Below are 16,659 nucleotides of genomic sequence, written 5' to 3'. Positions count from 1 at the left end.
AAGGAAGAGAGGGAAAGAGAAAAAAGGGAGAAAGAGAAAGAAAAGAAGGAAGAAAGAGAGAGAGGAAGGAAGGAAAAGAGAAAGAAAGGGAGAAAGACAGAAAGGAAGACAAGAAGGAAGGAAGGATATCTTCCCAGTTCATCTATCTGTAAGTCAACAATTTTCCTTTATTAACTGTAGAGTCATGATTCCCAGGTGATTCTTTTCCCAGTATTCATATAAAGGCAAGGGTGTGCTGGTAAATGTTTAACAACCAGCTTGGGGGAGGGGAGATGTACTCATAGCATACTTTCAAGTTTCATCTGCATTATTAACATTTTTTTAAAGTCTAGACAATCAACAAAACAATAAATTAAGCCTTGATTTATAGTAGTTGCCAATTTCCAAGGTGCAAATACTCACACTGAAAATTTAATAATCAGCTTGAGTTAGTTCCAGTTCACCCTTGCATAAAAGTGAATCTTGAGCTGGAAATAACCTTTCTTACACAAATGTTGTACTTGCAGGTACACACACACACACACACACACACACACACACACACACACACACACATACATACACACCTGTCTAATCCATGGCTCAAGTCCCCAGCTGGAGATCTGGTTTATCTCATCTAGCCAGAGCTCCAAGTAATCAAAACACTTTTGAGCACCCATTCGGGGCAACAAATGTTTTGGACCAACAGTAATGCAGAACTACCTTAGGTTCATTTATTTGATTCTGCAGCAACATATCTTGTGCCTTTTATCTTCCAAACCAACCTCATTTATGCTTATTTCATTTCCCCTCAATGGGGAAAGAAAACAGACCAAGTAAAGGGTCTAGTGTCCATTTGACCACTATACAGAAATCATAAAAGTGATGTAGACACAAAGCTTGAAAATTAAATCCTTCTGCATTGCCCTCAGAAAATCATCCATAAAATCTTTAATAAAGTTAATCATGTGAATGATTCAATGCAAAACTTACCCTAGCTTCCAATCTTTAAAACTCCAACTCAGTAGACTAGGAGACAGCATGATATCATGGCTAGAGTGTTGGAAACTCAAATGCTTCTTAGCTGTGTGACCACAAGTAAGTCACTAAACCTGTCTGAGCCTCAGTTTCCTCATCTGCAAAACAAGAATGATTTTTGCAGTCCTTATCTTATAGGTTTATTGTGAGAATCAAATATAATAAAGAATGTAAAGCACTTTACAAACCCTAAAGTGCCGTAAAAATGTCAGCAACTTTTTTTTGTTTTTTTTTTTTTAATTTCTTTCCTCTCTTCGGGAATCTCCAGACTTCTTTGACACGATGGCTGTGAAAAATGAGATTTAAGAAAAACTACTTTGGGTCTGTACCCAAAGCATCATTCACTGGATAAGCACCAAGCAATTTGGTGTCTTGAGTTCCGGAGTTTCTAAAGCAAGTTTAATCTAAATCCTTGTTCCCCAATCTTCCACTGATGCGGTCCATGCTGTATAGTCTTGGACGTGTCAGTTGAATTTCCTCTGGCTTCAGTTCCTCAAAGGGAGGCTGTGAGAACTCACCTAAAGAGTGTTTAAAGCACGTCGTATTTATAAAAGTTTTACAGAAAGGCCCTTAGTATATTGCTTTAGAAAGGCTAAGTACCTTGAGATTTAGAACAGATGCAGTTCCAGTATACAAACAGGGCAATGCATCTTAAACAAAAAAAAGCCCACACACATTCCTCTTCTGAGGAATTTGTTTTCCTTTCTTCTTTCCCTGTTGCCTTCCTCTTCCTTTACCCTTTCTCCTTTCCTCGAACTCACTCTTCCTACTCTTCTGCTTTTCCTTTCTCCCTTTCCCTCTTTGTCTTCCTTCCTAAGGAAAAGCTATCTTGCGCACTCACCCACCTCCTTTTCTCTTTTAATAACCACTACGTAAGCAAACTCATAAAAACAAAGAAAATCACTCTTTGGGGAATCAGTGGTCAGGGCAGGAAGCCTCCATCTGGGGGAGACAAGAGGGTATTTGCTTTACAATTTACCCCACATAGAGACAGTGACGAAAATGATTCGGGGGGAAAGTGGCAAAATGCTATTTACTTTGCCTACGCGAAGACTGCGCCTGATCTCTTTGGGGGCATCTGACCTGAGGAAATGAGTATCACCTCTAGGAGTGAGACTGCGAAAGAATGTACTTTCAAAGAGGGTCTCACTGTAATTGTCCTAAATAGTAGGAAAGGGTGTGAAGGCGGAGCTAGCTAGTGAATCCGCGTCACCCAAAAGTTTCAGTGAGAGTTTCCTCAACTTCTAGCTCTCACTAGAGTTCGTACGACCCTGGGGAGGCGGCACGGGAGGAGTGATCGCCCATTCAATGGAATGCAGATGTCCCTTTAAGGTTTGCCTCTCTCTCAGTGGACTTTAGCCTAAACACGGACTGGAAGCTTGCTTTATTTGTACATGAGCACAGACTCTGGGAATCAGCCAGTTGCAATTTCAAAGACCGAGAAAGAAAAGGGAGGGGCGATGTGGCAATTCATCTTGGATGTGAAAAGCGTGGAGAGGACTTAGAGGCATTTGCCGAAAACACAGGAAATCACCCCTTGGCGGCTGCTGCCACTGCTGCTGCTGCTGCCACTGCTGTTGCCTCCGCTGCTTGGAGAGCTGGCGGAGAAGCTCAAAGGCAGCGAGCGCTCTGGCCACAGTTTGTTCAGGGCAGACTGCAGCGTGTCCCAAAGGAGACTCGGAGCACTAGGGAGCCTGCCCTGCCTCTCCTGCCCGTGCCAGGCTGGTCATGGCCCGCCAGCGCTGCATCAGCTCAGGTGTCGCTGTCGCATGCTGGTTCCTTACCGGTGAGAAATCCCATCTTTCTTTAAGCATCGTCCCCCACTTTGCTTAAGGGAGAAGTGAAGAATAAGGGTGTGAGGCTGAGTTTCAGGACAAATAGAGCTGTGGAGAAAAGAGGGACAGGAAAGCAATAAAAACGCTTTAGGTTTTGGAGCGTATGGGCAGTTTAAAGTGTAAAAGGAGTGTTTTGTATTTGGTTTGACTAAGAATTTGTTCTGATTTTTCACTCTGGGGTTAGAGGATAAGGGAGGACTGTTTGGAACTGTAAACAGTAGGTGAAAATAGGATTTTAAATTAAAGCCCTTTTGAGATGGAAAATAACAGTGTTTCTATGTTTGGAGTTTAGCGGGTGACTTTTGTTTGGGGGTGGAGGGGTTGTGCTAAGCTGGGGGAGGAAGGTGGGCAGCAGGCAATCTATGCCAAATTCAAATCTCTATACTCATATTGCTCATGAAGAGAAATACTGTATGCCCTTGGCATCCGGCTTTCAGAACTATCTCTACTTCGGGACTAGGGAAAGAGACATATACAACTTTTTTTTTCCCCCTTGATCCTGAAGTGATGTTTTCAGGTCATTCCGGTGTGGGGATGTTGTGGAAGGAGCAGAAGGCACAAGAAAAGTTTGAAAGTGAGAAGGAACTGTAAACATTTAACTCTGTTAACTCCAAAAAGGAATTGGGCAAATAAGCAATGTTATCTACAGTATTTATTTTTTCATTTTGTTTTCCCCAACACTCCACCAGCAAGTGATATGTAGGAATCTTCATGTGAAGTGCCAGGGATGTAGAAGAGTTGGGAGGGGGGTGGCTCTCCTGGACTGTGCTACTAGAGTTACTAAAGTCTTACATATAGCATTTTTTAAGATGTATCACACAAAATGTCTAATTTGCTAGTATGTAGTCTATTTTTTAGATTTTTATTAAAGCTGCTATTCTGTGCACACTGTTCTTTTTGACGGAAAAGGAAAGGGGCATTGCTAACTTTTGTAAAGAGACTATTTAAATGAATGAAATTATTAACAAGCAGAAAACTTGGTTCTTCATAAGATGGTTGAAAGGGGGAAGGAAAGGACTCTTGTGGAACTATTGTGTGTGGGCCCTTCATCCTCACACTTAACAACTCACAGGCAGTTTCCAGTAATATAAACAGTGGTCACACAAGAACAGCATTGCAAGCCAGTGAGCTCTTTAATTTACCAGCTACTGTCATTACACACAGACAAATATTTGGAAATACTTAGCTGTATCTGAGTTGCTCAAGACCAGGATAATCTTTACCACTGGCAAAGTTGTTCCTTATCATTTTATAAAATGAATCACAGGTGCCAAAGACCACTTTACTATTACCTACATGATAGGTAAAGATGAAATTTAGAGGAATAGAGTAAGTAGAAAGGTGGTAGTTTCATAAAATGTCAAAGGCTTATAATATCTTCAAGATCAATTAATTCTATTTTCCCTATACTTCAGTTACCACTTGGTTGTAAAGAAGTCCTTTAGGAGAATACATTAACTCTTTCATGACCAATGAACCCAGAGACAGCAGAGATGGCAATCTGGTTAGGAAGTTATCTTTCTTATGGTCTTTAGAAATATACATATACACACATATACATACATGTGCATATATATATATACATATATTTGTGTACATATGTGTGTATATGTAATAGCTGAATTAAAATAAGAATGACAGATAATAGGAGCATAGATTTAGAGCTGAAGAGAACTCAAAGGCCATCTAGTCCAACTCCCTCATTTTATAGATGAGGTAACCTTTTCTCCATTTTCAAACAAGTACCAAAAGGATAAGGATATTCCTTATATCTCATTCTTTCCCTAAGAAGTTTCATATGTTTAATTAAAGCTTTTAAAATTACTATAATTAATGCAATAATATTACACCTAATCCTATGATAAGCCAAGATAAGAAAAAGCTTGGTCATCAACAGGTCCCCTAAATGAAGACATAACAATTAATTTGAATCCCCAAAGATTTAGTTCATCTCATTCCTCATCTGATTTCTCCATTTCCTTCATTCCTTATACCCAATCAGTCCCTAAATTTCATCAATTCTTCCTCAGTAATATCTCTCTAATTTATCCCTTCCTCTCTACTGCAATGATTATTTCTCTAGCATAGACTCTCATCAATAAACATCTATATTGCTATAGTAACTTATTTCTGCCTCTAAATTCTACAATTCTAATCTATCCTATATGTTTTTGTCAGATAAATCTTCCTAAAACATAACTTTCATCATAATAGGTCCTTACTCAAAAGCCTATGATAGCTCTCTATTGCCTATTAGATGGAGCTCAAATTCTTCATTATAACATTCCAGTTCTTCTGTGCTCTTATCTCACATTATTTATCCCATATTTCTCTCTCTGGTATGTAGGAAGTTCATAGAATTTGGAGCTGAAAAGAATTTTAGAAACACCTTATTCCAAGCACAGTGGCTTGTCTTGGTCTGCCTCATGTCACACAAGGTAATAAGTCCTCATGCCAATCAGGCTGATAATCTTATCATCCTTTACCCCCATCCCCCCAAAAGCATCATCTTTTCTTCCACCACATAGGTGCTTTTTATTTTATTCATCTCTTTTCTGCCTCTTCACCTCTCTACAAGTTGGCTGTCCTTCAGAGTCTAAAAGCTTTCTCCAGGATCTTCAGTTCCCACTCATCTCTTCTTTTTATGAACTATCATTGCAATTATTTTAATACTTGTAGTTTATTATATAGACTCTTAATTTGTTTGGTTTCTCAATGTGTAAGTCATATACCATCCCCAACAAGACTGCCAACTCATTGAGAGCAGGTGCTATGTTTTATATTTCCTTTGTATTGAGTTGTGTCAAAATCAAATAAAAATGGGCCCCCAATGTGGTATATTTACTTAAAAAAAACACAAATTAGCATTATCTATACTGTATTGTATTTTTATTTATTTTGTTATTCATTTCCAAATACATTTTAATCTGGTTTGGACAGCCCTTTGAAGTCTTGAGGGCCACTTGCATCCCTGGGCCCTGAACCTAGTGTTCAGGACTCCAAGATTCAAGGGATCATCTGTCATAGGAAGAAAGGAGATTGATTAAATCTTTCTAGAGAGGTTTGTTTGCTGTTGTGGTACAGTGGACAGAAGACTGAACTTTTGCTACTTACTACCTAAATGACCTTGGAAAAGTCACCTACCTTCCTGGGCCTAGAATTCCTCATCTGTAAAATGAAGGTTTCCATTAAGCCCTGCACAGCAAACCTATTGTGACTCTCTTCAGAGAATCATAGATTTAAAGCTGGAAGAGACCCTAAAGGTCAGCAAGAAGTTCTAGATGCATTATCTATGATCCTATTATCTGAGTTTTGCAATTATTACAAATTTTCTCAATAGCCTAATCTAGTGTTAATCATTTTGTTGCTCAAGTAGTTTTTCCTTATGTTCCACACAGCTATTTTCCAATAACCCATTCTTCCCATGAAGACCTCTAGACATGAAGTATTACCAAGTTAGACACTCTACTTTAGAAATTTTGTGACTAGTGATGAATTATTTGAGTGATTGATTATATCTCTGCCTAGTACTGTCAAAATATAAAGGGGACCATTTGGCTTTTAAAAATGCAAATACAGTTTTAGCATTAAGTCATTCTATATATAGCTCACAAATATGTCTTAGGCAAGACTTTGAATAAGATCTTCTACACACAAGATTTCCTGTTCAAAATGAAGCTGGCAGGTAGTCAAGATACTTACTCAAAATGATAGAGGAGCCAAAATGTTAGAGGGGCTGTTAACAATGGCAAAAACAAAATGTCAATGGTTTAATGTCTTATTCAAAATGTGTTTATTAATGGAGTGATATTAACTGGGTGGGTGGGAGGGGCGGGTCTCTGTCCTGAGTCCTCTTCTATTCCAAAAGCTTTATCAGTAACTCTTGTGAAGGCGAAAATAGCAACCTTAGTAAATTTGTAGATGATATAAAGATGGGAGGATTTTTCTAATATATCTGTTTGAAACAACTGGAATTGAAAAAGATCATTACAGGCTGGAAAGAAGGGTTGAAAACAAACAAAAAAAAACATAAAATGTAATAGGAATAAATATGAAGTCCTACACTTAGGTTAAAAAAAAAAATTGTGTAGAGGTATGGGATGAAGATAATGGCTAGAAAGTAGGTCAAGTGAAAAAGATCTGGGGGTTTTAGTTGTCTACAAGCTTAACAGAAGTAAGCAGCATAATGTGTCTGCCCCTCCCTCCAGATTAACGAAAATTTGTTGTTCTTGTTGCTGTTGAGTAATTTCTGACTCTCTATGACCCTATTTGGGGTTTTCTTGGCAGAGAAACTGAAGTGGTTTGCCATTTCCTTCTCCAGCTCATTTTAAAGATGAAGAAACTGAGGCAGAGTTAAGTGACTTGCTCAAGGTCACAGAGCAAGTAAGTGTGTGAGGCTGGATTTGAATTTAGGTCCTCCTGACTCCAGAGCTGGCACTCTATCCATTTCTATGAAATACTCTGTAATAGAGTGCTGGGTTTAGTACTGGATACCACCTTTTAGGAGAGATATTGATAAACTAGAGCATGTTTAGAGAAAGGCAATCAGAATGATCAAATGATCCCAAAATATGTGAGAATCAGTTGAATAAACAAACAAAAATATACAAATATATAGGTAAAAATATAGGTGTATATATATGTATGTATATGTGTGTATGTGTATACATATATGTCTGCATACAAAGATGCATGTATTGTATATGCATACTTATTTTGTTTGTTCATATATGCCTATACGTATGTACATGTGTGTATTTGTGCATATATATATACATATACATACACATTCATATATATATATATATATGCGAAAGGTTGTCTGGAAGAGGGATTACATTTACTTGACTCTAAGGTGGAAGGTAGAATGAGGCAAATTTAAGTTCAATGTGAAGCGTTTGAAAATGGAATGGGCTAGCTCTTGAAATAAGGAATTCCCCATCATTGAGAGTGTTCAGGGATAGCCTGAATGTCAACTTTTCTGAGATTTTATAGAAGTGTTATTCATTCAAGTTTGGCTAAATGGCCTCCAACTTCACTTTCTAAGATCACATTCCTAAGATCTTCACTCTAAGATCCTATGATTCTATGAAATTTAATGTTTCAAATAATTTATCAGAAGAAGTAAATAGAATCAAATTAGAATCAGATCAAGTAGTAGATTCACAAAACTTCCAGTTGCAGAGGCAAGAAGAATAACAATGAGACAAATTAACTAACTTAACTTTGTTTTTTGCCTAACAACATTACAAATAGAGCTATTTCTGGTAGCTCACAAACTCTCATGAAAGATCATCATTGTCCATCTCTCTTGCCTCTTCTATTATTTCTTTCCAATTGGCCTAATCTTTAGCTCCTCCCTCCTCCAATCTCCCTGCCATCAGTAATTCTGTTTTCAGGTTTACAGCTTGTCAAATTGTAACATGATTTTATGAAATAAAGTCAAAGTCAAAAAACGACCAGGAGACTGATGTTGAAATCTTGTCAAAACCAAAAGGGTATTATTTAGTTCCTTGTGAAGAATCTGAATTTAATAATGTTTTTGGAAATCAACACTGCAGTTCTAAAATCAGAATAGATTGTCTATTCATTAAAATGTGTGGCTAGGAAAACTGTAGTCACTGTCAAGGAAAGTTCAATAGGGAATTAAGGAATGTCAATGAATGTAATTGGTTCATCACAGTTCTTGGAAAAAATGGTACAGACTTTTAGAGAAACTTAGGCGTTATTCATCTCTTATCAGAGTAATTTTGATGCTGATAATCTGGGATATAGAAATTGGAAAATTATCCCTCTACCTCCCTCATTGGCCCTCTGGGAGATTCCCAGAGCAAGGCTTATCACTGACTCAAGGAGATAATCACATCTTTTACTAGTAGCCCATCCAAAACCTATTTGCTTTAAAAGTAGCACATGAAATTTTCTGGAAAGGTTCGCGAGATGATGATTACAATGGAATATGATCACAACTTTAGTATGGTCTGGCCACATCCTAGGCTATTACTGTCCACTAGAGTTATTTATGTATCAGTTAATCAAGTTATCATGCATATTGGCTTATCTTTCTAGCAAATTTGTAGAGAGTCTAAATTGCAATTTGTACTTTATTTAGCAGGCAATGGGGAATTATGAATGGTTTGTGAGGATCAGAACTACATACTGGGAATATGATGTATAAGCAGATCATGCTTCTCTTTATAAGTTCATCCTCTAGTTCTTTGGAGTTCACATGCAGGAATTACGTGCTTCTGACTTTTACAATATGATAATAATAATAGTAGCTAGCATTGATTTAGGATTTACTATTGCCAGGCACTTTGCTAAGTGTTTTACAAATTTTATCCCATTTAATCATTACAACAACCCTGGGCCATAGGTGTTATTATTCTCTACATTTAACAGTTGAGGAAATGGAGGCAATCAGAGATTAAGTGACTTGCCCAAGGTCACACAGCCAAGTGTCTGAGAATTCATTTGAGCTCAGGTTAGGGCTCAACCATGACGCTATCCATTGCACCCCCTATCTGCCAATTAAGAAACTTAATGCCACAAAAGTTTCTTTTTGTCAGGCAGCTAGCTGGCACAATGGATATAGTAATAGACAAGTAACTGAGAAGACTTGAGTTCAAATGCTGCCTCAGACACTTACTAGCTGGTGTGACCCCAGGCAAGTCACTTAACCTTGGCCTGTAACAATTCCCTTATCTGTAAAACAGGAATAATAACAGCACCCTCAGCCCAGTTTGAAATCTTCAAGGAACTATATATATATATGTGTGTGTGTGTGTGTGTGTGTGTGTGTGTGTGTGTATGTATGTGTATATATGTATATATATACACATATATATATACACATATATATGCTAGCTATTATTATTTCACAACAATATTTTGGGGCAGCTAGGTGGCGCAGTGCATAGAGCTCCAGCCCTGGAGTCAGGAGGACCTGAATTCAAATTCCGCCACAGACACATAACACTCACTAGCTGTGTGACTCTGAGTAAGTCACTTAACCCCAATTGCCTCACCCCCCCAAAAAAGTGTATATATATATTTATATATATATATATATATATATGTATTTGTTATCTGTTCCTTAACAACATGTGTTCAAGTTGATTGTTTCTCATCTAACTACCCCCACACCTGAAAAGAAGCCTCTAAATAACAATGGGGGAAGCTAGGTGGCACCGTGTATAGAGTGCTGGGACAGGAGTTAAGAAGACTCAGCTTTTGGAGTTCAAATCTGGCCTCAGACACATACTAGCTGTGTGACCCTGGGCAAGTCACTTAACCCTGTTTGTCTCAGTTTCAACATCTAAATAAAAATGAGCTGGAGAGGAAATGGCCAAACACTTAGGTATCTTCGCCAACAAAATCCCAAATGGGGTCACGAAGAGTCAGATGTGACTAAAGAACAACAAATAATAATGATAAGAGCTAACATTTATATAGTACCTACTATGTCCCAGACACTGTGCTAAGTGCTTTACAGGTATTATCTCGTTTGATCCTCACAACAATCCTGTCATGAAGGTAGTAACATTATGCCCATTTACAGATGAAGAAACTAAAGCAAACAGAGGTTAATGGACTTGCCCAGAGTCACACAGTGTCTAAGACTGAATTTGAGTCAGAATCCTGACTCCAGGACAGACACTCTGTCTACTGTGTCACCTATCTGACCCCTAAATAGTGATTTTGAGATTTATCTATTCATTTTGGTTTTAATAACTAACATATCAACACATTGGGATTTTTTAAAGTTTTGGTGTCCATGATAGACAAACCCAAGTCTCTCTCTGAACTCTAAAGGAGTCAATTTCCTTTTGTATGCCTAAAGCCTCCTACAGCATCCTTAAAGCAGGAAAAATTGTTCCTCTACAGAATAAGCATAGTGGTGGATGGAATATTATACTTGAACTTGGAAAAACCTGAATTAGAATCATGCCTCAGACACCATGACGGGATTTGGATTTGATGACCGCTAAAGTCCATTCCACCTCTAATTCTCTGATCCTATGGTTATATGAATGCATTATTAACTGTATGATCCAGGACAAGTCACTTAATCTCTCTCTCTCTCTCAGTCTCAGTTCCCTCACCTTTAAAATGAAGGGATTAGAATCAATGGTCTCTAAGGTCCCTTCCAACTTTTAAACTATCGTTCTGACTAAGCAGCAGTGCTCCACTTCTATATACGTGAAGCCTAAAAAATGGCAATGCAGAGAGAAGGCAGGAACAGTTAGCTGTCAGACTCCTTCCTTCAAACAGCCACACCAGTGGCAACTTTTCCAAAGAAGAATAACTATGATTATTTCAAAGTGACCAATTTGGCAGGTTGCCATAGCTGCTCCAGAATTCTGACTCCCAGCCAAGAACACATAGGTATGTAAACTTTGTATTTGTAGAGGGTTTTATAAGTTTACAAAGCACCTTCACATATATTAGTTCCCTTAGTCCTTCACAACAATCCCATGAAGCAGACATTAAAGATATTCTAATACCCATGTTTACACAAGAGAAACCAAGGCACAGTTGCTTAAGATTACACAACTAGTAAATGGTAGGCCCAGGACTAGACTTGGTCTGGTCCTAGTCCAGTGCTTAATTCTTAAATTGAATATCATGGTATTTTAGAACTGAAAAGAATTTCTGAGATTATCTAATCTGCCTCATTTATTTTCTCTTTTAATCATATTTTTATTGGTAGCTTTTGTCTTTATATTGCCTTTATCTCATAATATTTCTCTTGCCTAACCATCAGCCACCCTTTGAAAGAAGCATTAAAAAAATATAGAAAAAGCAGTTCACAAAAACAACCAAAATATCAACCGTGTCTGACAATAGATGAAGAATTCCACACCCAAAGCCTCCCATCACTACAAAAAGGGAGGATGGTGCATTTTCTCAACTCTCCTCCAATGCCAAATTCAGTCATTATAATTAATCAATAAACTATTAACAAACATTTATTAAAAGCCTTGTGCTAGGAGCTGAACATACACATGCACACACATACACACATACATGTGAAAAAATTAGCTTTACTTAGAAAGAGCTGATATTCTATTGGAGGAAATAACACATATGAGAATACATATAGAATAAATATTTATTATAGAATATATATATATATAGAATAAATAACAGATATGAGAATACATACAGAATAAATAAATAGAATAAATAGTAGTTAGGCATAAGGTAGTAAGTGGAGGGCTATAGCAATTGGTGGGATCAGGGAAAGTAGAAAGTGGGGCTTGAGTTGTATCCTAGATAAGAAGAGAGGGATTCTATCAGGCAGCAGTGAGGAGAGAATGCATCCCAGGCACAGGGGATGGCCAGTGCAAAGGCACAGAGATGGGAGATGAAGAACCACGTGGGAAGAATGGAGAAAAGGCCAGTTTGTCTGGATCCTATAATGTGGGAAAAGGAGTAATGTATAATGAGGCTGGAAAGATATGTTTGGACCAATTTTTTTGTTTGTTTTTAAAGAGTTTAGCTTTTAAAAACCTGGGGAAGAGATTATACTTTATCTGAGAGGAAATAGGGAGTCACTGAAGTTTACTGAATGGGAGAGTGACATGGTCATATATAGGTCAGATATTTGAGTTTGTTGTTCTTTCCACATACATTCCAACCCCCTTATAAGAGTATAAAGTATCTGCCGAGGTAGGACTAGGACCCTGTGTTTCCTAACTCCTAGTACATTGCTTCTTATGCTACATCAGTGTCAGTTTTGAATGTTGTGTAATGGAAATTCCTAGAGGTGACATCATTAAACTTTTTATAACCAGCTTTCATGAGGATAAAACTCCAAAATAAGATCAATTAGAGTAAGTGGCAGATATAATTAAAATTACTGGCAAGAACAAAGGACTCGGTTAACAAAAGACTAATGAGTCAGAATCCAATTTAAATTCAAACAAAACAGAGATCTAGTGTTTCTCGAATTCTTTATTTTAAGAAAGTACAAAAATGCATCTATAATAAGTAGAGCCATTGTAAAGTAATAAACTACTTTTAATGAATTTCACAATTAACAGTGTTAATAATATTATCAATAGGTTCATTAACAAAGTCTATAAATTGTAATGTTAATAATGTTGACACATTTTTCACCAGAATAACAATTGAAGAATTAAGATTAATTGATTTTAAAACAAATAACATGACACGGATTCCCTTACATCATCTATAGTAAGTGTTAAACTCCTAGAAAGAATATGTCCCAAATTGCTGCACATATTTAAGCTCAAATGATATTTCTATAAGAAATTATAGAATATTCAACTGATGAAGCAATTAATCTAAAGGGGCAGTTCAAAAGGTTTGCATCATTTTTTTAAAAGATCTGTGGGATATAGTACAGGCATGGTGTTTTCACATGTTTTTAAATATTTAATTAGTTGCATATTTTTCTAAAGCAGCATTTTAGATCATCCTCAAAAATACTGCTAGTCTCTTCAGCTGGCTAACAGGGAAGAGAAGAATGTGAAGGGAGTTATAAAGTTAATGGAACTATGGACAGGGGGCATTAGCCTTTCAAGCTCTCCAAATATATTACCATTTATTAGGAAAATGTTTGATCCTCTGAGTCATTAGCTAAAGAACTTACCTCTAAACAGATTACAGCATCATACAGTGAAATAAACTATTTTCATGCCCCTAGCTTGTCTCCTGGCTGCATTCCATAAGTAGGCATTATGAAACTTTATTCAAGAAAACAATTCTTGGTTAGTTCCTAAACCCTGAGACCATCAGGGACTGAAAGCATTAACTTTGAGAAGTGAAAAGAGTGCAGGATTTCCTGTGCATATCTGAAAATAAATCTGGTGTAGCTATTAGGCCTTGCATCTGTTCAAAGTCATTTTTAAATACAAATACTCAAAACTGCCAATAACATGGCTTCATAATGAAGGAGATAGGATGCCCACCCTAGTCCAATACTGTGTGGTAGAATAGTATAATATCTTTATCAGTAAATCAATCCAAAAAGCACATACTATATATCTTCGCTATGATAAAGTACTGGCTAGATTACATATGTGCTCACATAAGTATAGAAAAATAATGTGTATATGTGACAAACATGCATATAAGTAGATACAAAATAAACACCATGTAATTTTGGTAGAGGAGAGCGCTAATGGGTAAGGGGGAGAGTCAGAAAAGATTTCACATAGAACACAGTGCTTGAGGTGGGTACTGAAGGAAACCTGAGATTTTAAGAATTGGAGGTGAGGAGGGAGGACATTCTAGAAACTGGGGACAACTAATGCAAAATCACAGAGACCGAAGGTAAAGGGTCATGCATAAAAAATACCAAGAAGGGAAGTGTGGCTGAACAACAGAGTATATGAAGGGTAGTAATGTATAATAAGGCAAGAAAAGTAGGATAAGACTACTTTCAGAAGAGCTTTATTTTTTTAAATTTCTTTATTTTATTCTGAACTTAAGAAATAAAGCAAGTATTTCCATATCAAAGTGGGATAGAAAAGCAGAGGATTGCACCTGAAATTGCAGATGCATTATGTACAACTTGCTATTCCTTTCAAATATACAACAAAGTTATCATGTAACTTTATTTTTTTCCCCTTCCCCCCACCCCAAACTTCGAGATGGCTACCATTAGACACAAATCTGTATGAATATAAATATAAATATATATATACACAGATATACATGTGTGTATATATATAATACATGCGTGTATACATATATGTGTGTGTGTGTCTATACATATACATATGCCAGTTCTTTTTCTGTATTCAAATAGCTTCTTCTTTCATGGGATCTTTGCAGTTAATTTGAGTATTTATGATAGTCGGAATAACTTGGTTGCTCAAAGTTGTTCTTAAAACGATATTGCTGTTATTGTACACAATGTTCTCTTGATTCTGCTCATTTAGCTCTTCATTATTTCATGGAGGTCTCTCCATGCTTTTCTAAAGTGACTGAGCTCGTTATTTCTTATAACAGAGTAATATTCCATCAGAACATATACCACAATTTTTTTAGCTATTCCTCAATTGATGGGCATTCCTGCAATTTCCAGTTCTTTGCCATCACAAAAAGAGCTCTTGTAAATATTTTAGAACATGTAGGTTCTTTTCTATTTTCCATAATCATCTTGGGAAACAGCATTGCTAGGTCAAAGGGTATGGGCAGTTCAATAACTTTTTGGACATAATTCCAAATCTCTCTCCAAAATGGTTGGATCACTTCACAGTTTCACCAATGAAGTAAGGTCCTTTGTCACTTTCCCCTTCTATCATTTTAGCCAATCTAGTAGGTGTAAAATGACATCTCAAGGTTGTTTTAATTTGCATTTCTCTAATCAATAATAATTTAGAACATTTTTTCATATGACTATAAATTGTTTTGATTTCTTCATCAAAAAACTGCCTGTTCATATCCTTTGACCATTTATCAACTGGGGAATGATTAGCATTTGTATAGATTTGACAAAGTTCTTTATATATTTGAAATGAGACCTTTATCTGAGGAACTGTCTATAAATTTTTTCCCCAGTTTTCTGCCTCCCTTTTAATCTTAGTTACATTTGTTTTATTTGTGCATAAAACTTTTTAATTTAATGTAATCAAAATTATCCATTTTACTACCAGATAATTTTGATAATTACTGCCTTACAATACAGTTTAAGATCTAGTACTGTTAAACCTCCTTCCTTTACATTTTTTTTCCCATTAGTTCCTTTGATATTCTTGACCTTTTGTTCTTCCAAATGAATTTTCTCTTTATTTTTTTCTAACACCATAAAATTGTTTTTGGTAATTTAATTGGCATGGCATTGAATATACAGATTAATTTTGGTAAAGTTGTCATTTTTATTATATTGGCTCTGCCTCCCATGAACAATTCATATTTCTCCATTTATTTACATCTGAATTTATTTGTGTACAAAGTTTTTTATGGTTTTGTTCATATAGATCCTGGGTTTGTTTTGGTAGGTATATTCCCAGTTATTGTATACTGTCTAGAGTATTTTAAATGGAGTATCTCTAGTCATTTTTTCCTGCAGGATACTATTGATGATAGATAGGAATGCTGATGATTTAGTGGATTTACTTTATATCCTGCTACTTTGCTGAAATTATTAATTATTTCAATTAACTTCTTAATTGAGTTGTTAGGATTTTTCAGATATATCATTCTATCATTTGCAAAAAGAGATAGTTTTATTACCTCCTTCCATAATCTGATTCCTTCTATTTGTTTTTCTTCTCTTATTGCTATTGCTAGAATTTCCAGTACGATGCTGAATAATACTGTTGACATCCTTGTTCCACACCTGATCTTACTGGAATGGCTTCTAGATTATCCCCATTACAAATAATGCTTGCTAATGGTTTTAGGTAAATGTTTCTTATCAGTTTAAGGAAAAGTCCATTTATGCCTATGCTTTCAAATATTTTAATAGAAATTATTGTACTTTATCAAATTTTTTTGCATCTGTTAATATTATCATATGATCTTTGTTACTTTTGTTATTGATATAATCAATTATGTTAATAGTTTTCCTCATATTAAACCATCTCTGCATTTCTGGTATGAATCCCACTTCATCATAATGTATTATCTTTGTAATATATTGTTTTAATATTTTAGCTAATATTTTATTTAGAATTTTTGCATCCATATTCATTAATGAAATTGGTCTTTAATTTTCTTTCTGGGTTTTTACTTTTCCTGGTTTAGGTATCAGTATCATATTTGTTTCATAAACAGAGTTTGGTAGGATCCTTCTTTGCCTATTATCAGAAGAGCTTTAAATGTCAAA

General features: G+C 36.2%; 1 protein-coding gene across 1 annotated transcript in view; it reads left to right on the top strand.

Annotated features, from left to right (window-relative positions):
- The first annotated feature begins 2,177 nt into the window (after window positions 1-2,177).
- The window catches only part of ITGA1 (integrin subunit alpha 1), a 189,609-nt gene continuing 175,127 nt past the window's right edge, over window positions 2,178-16,659 (top strand). The window contains exon 1 of the mRNA XM_027863352.1: window positions 2,178-2,803. Coding sequence (XP_027719153.1) covers window positions 2,746-2,803 — 58 coding nt within the window. The 5' untranslated portion in view covers window positions 2,178-2,745. The remainder of the gene's footprint in view (window positions 2,804-16,659) is intronic.

The sequence above is a fragment of the Vombatus ursinus genome, unplaced genomic scaffold, assembly GCF_900497805.2.
Source record: "Vombatus ursinus unplaced genomic scaffold, bare-nosed wombat genome assembly UNPS02014772.1, whole genome shotgun sequence".
NCBI classification, from domain to species: Eukaryota; Metazoa; Chordata; class Mammalia; order Diprotodontia; family Vombatidae; genus Vombatus; species Vombatus ursinus.
Note: the sequence above shows the minus strand (reverse complement) of the source record. Positions and strands in the feature narration are given on the sequence as shown.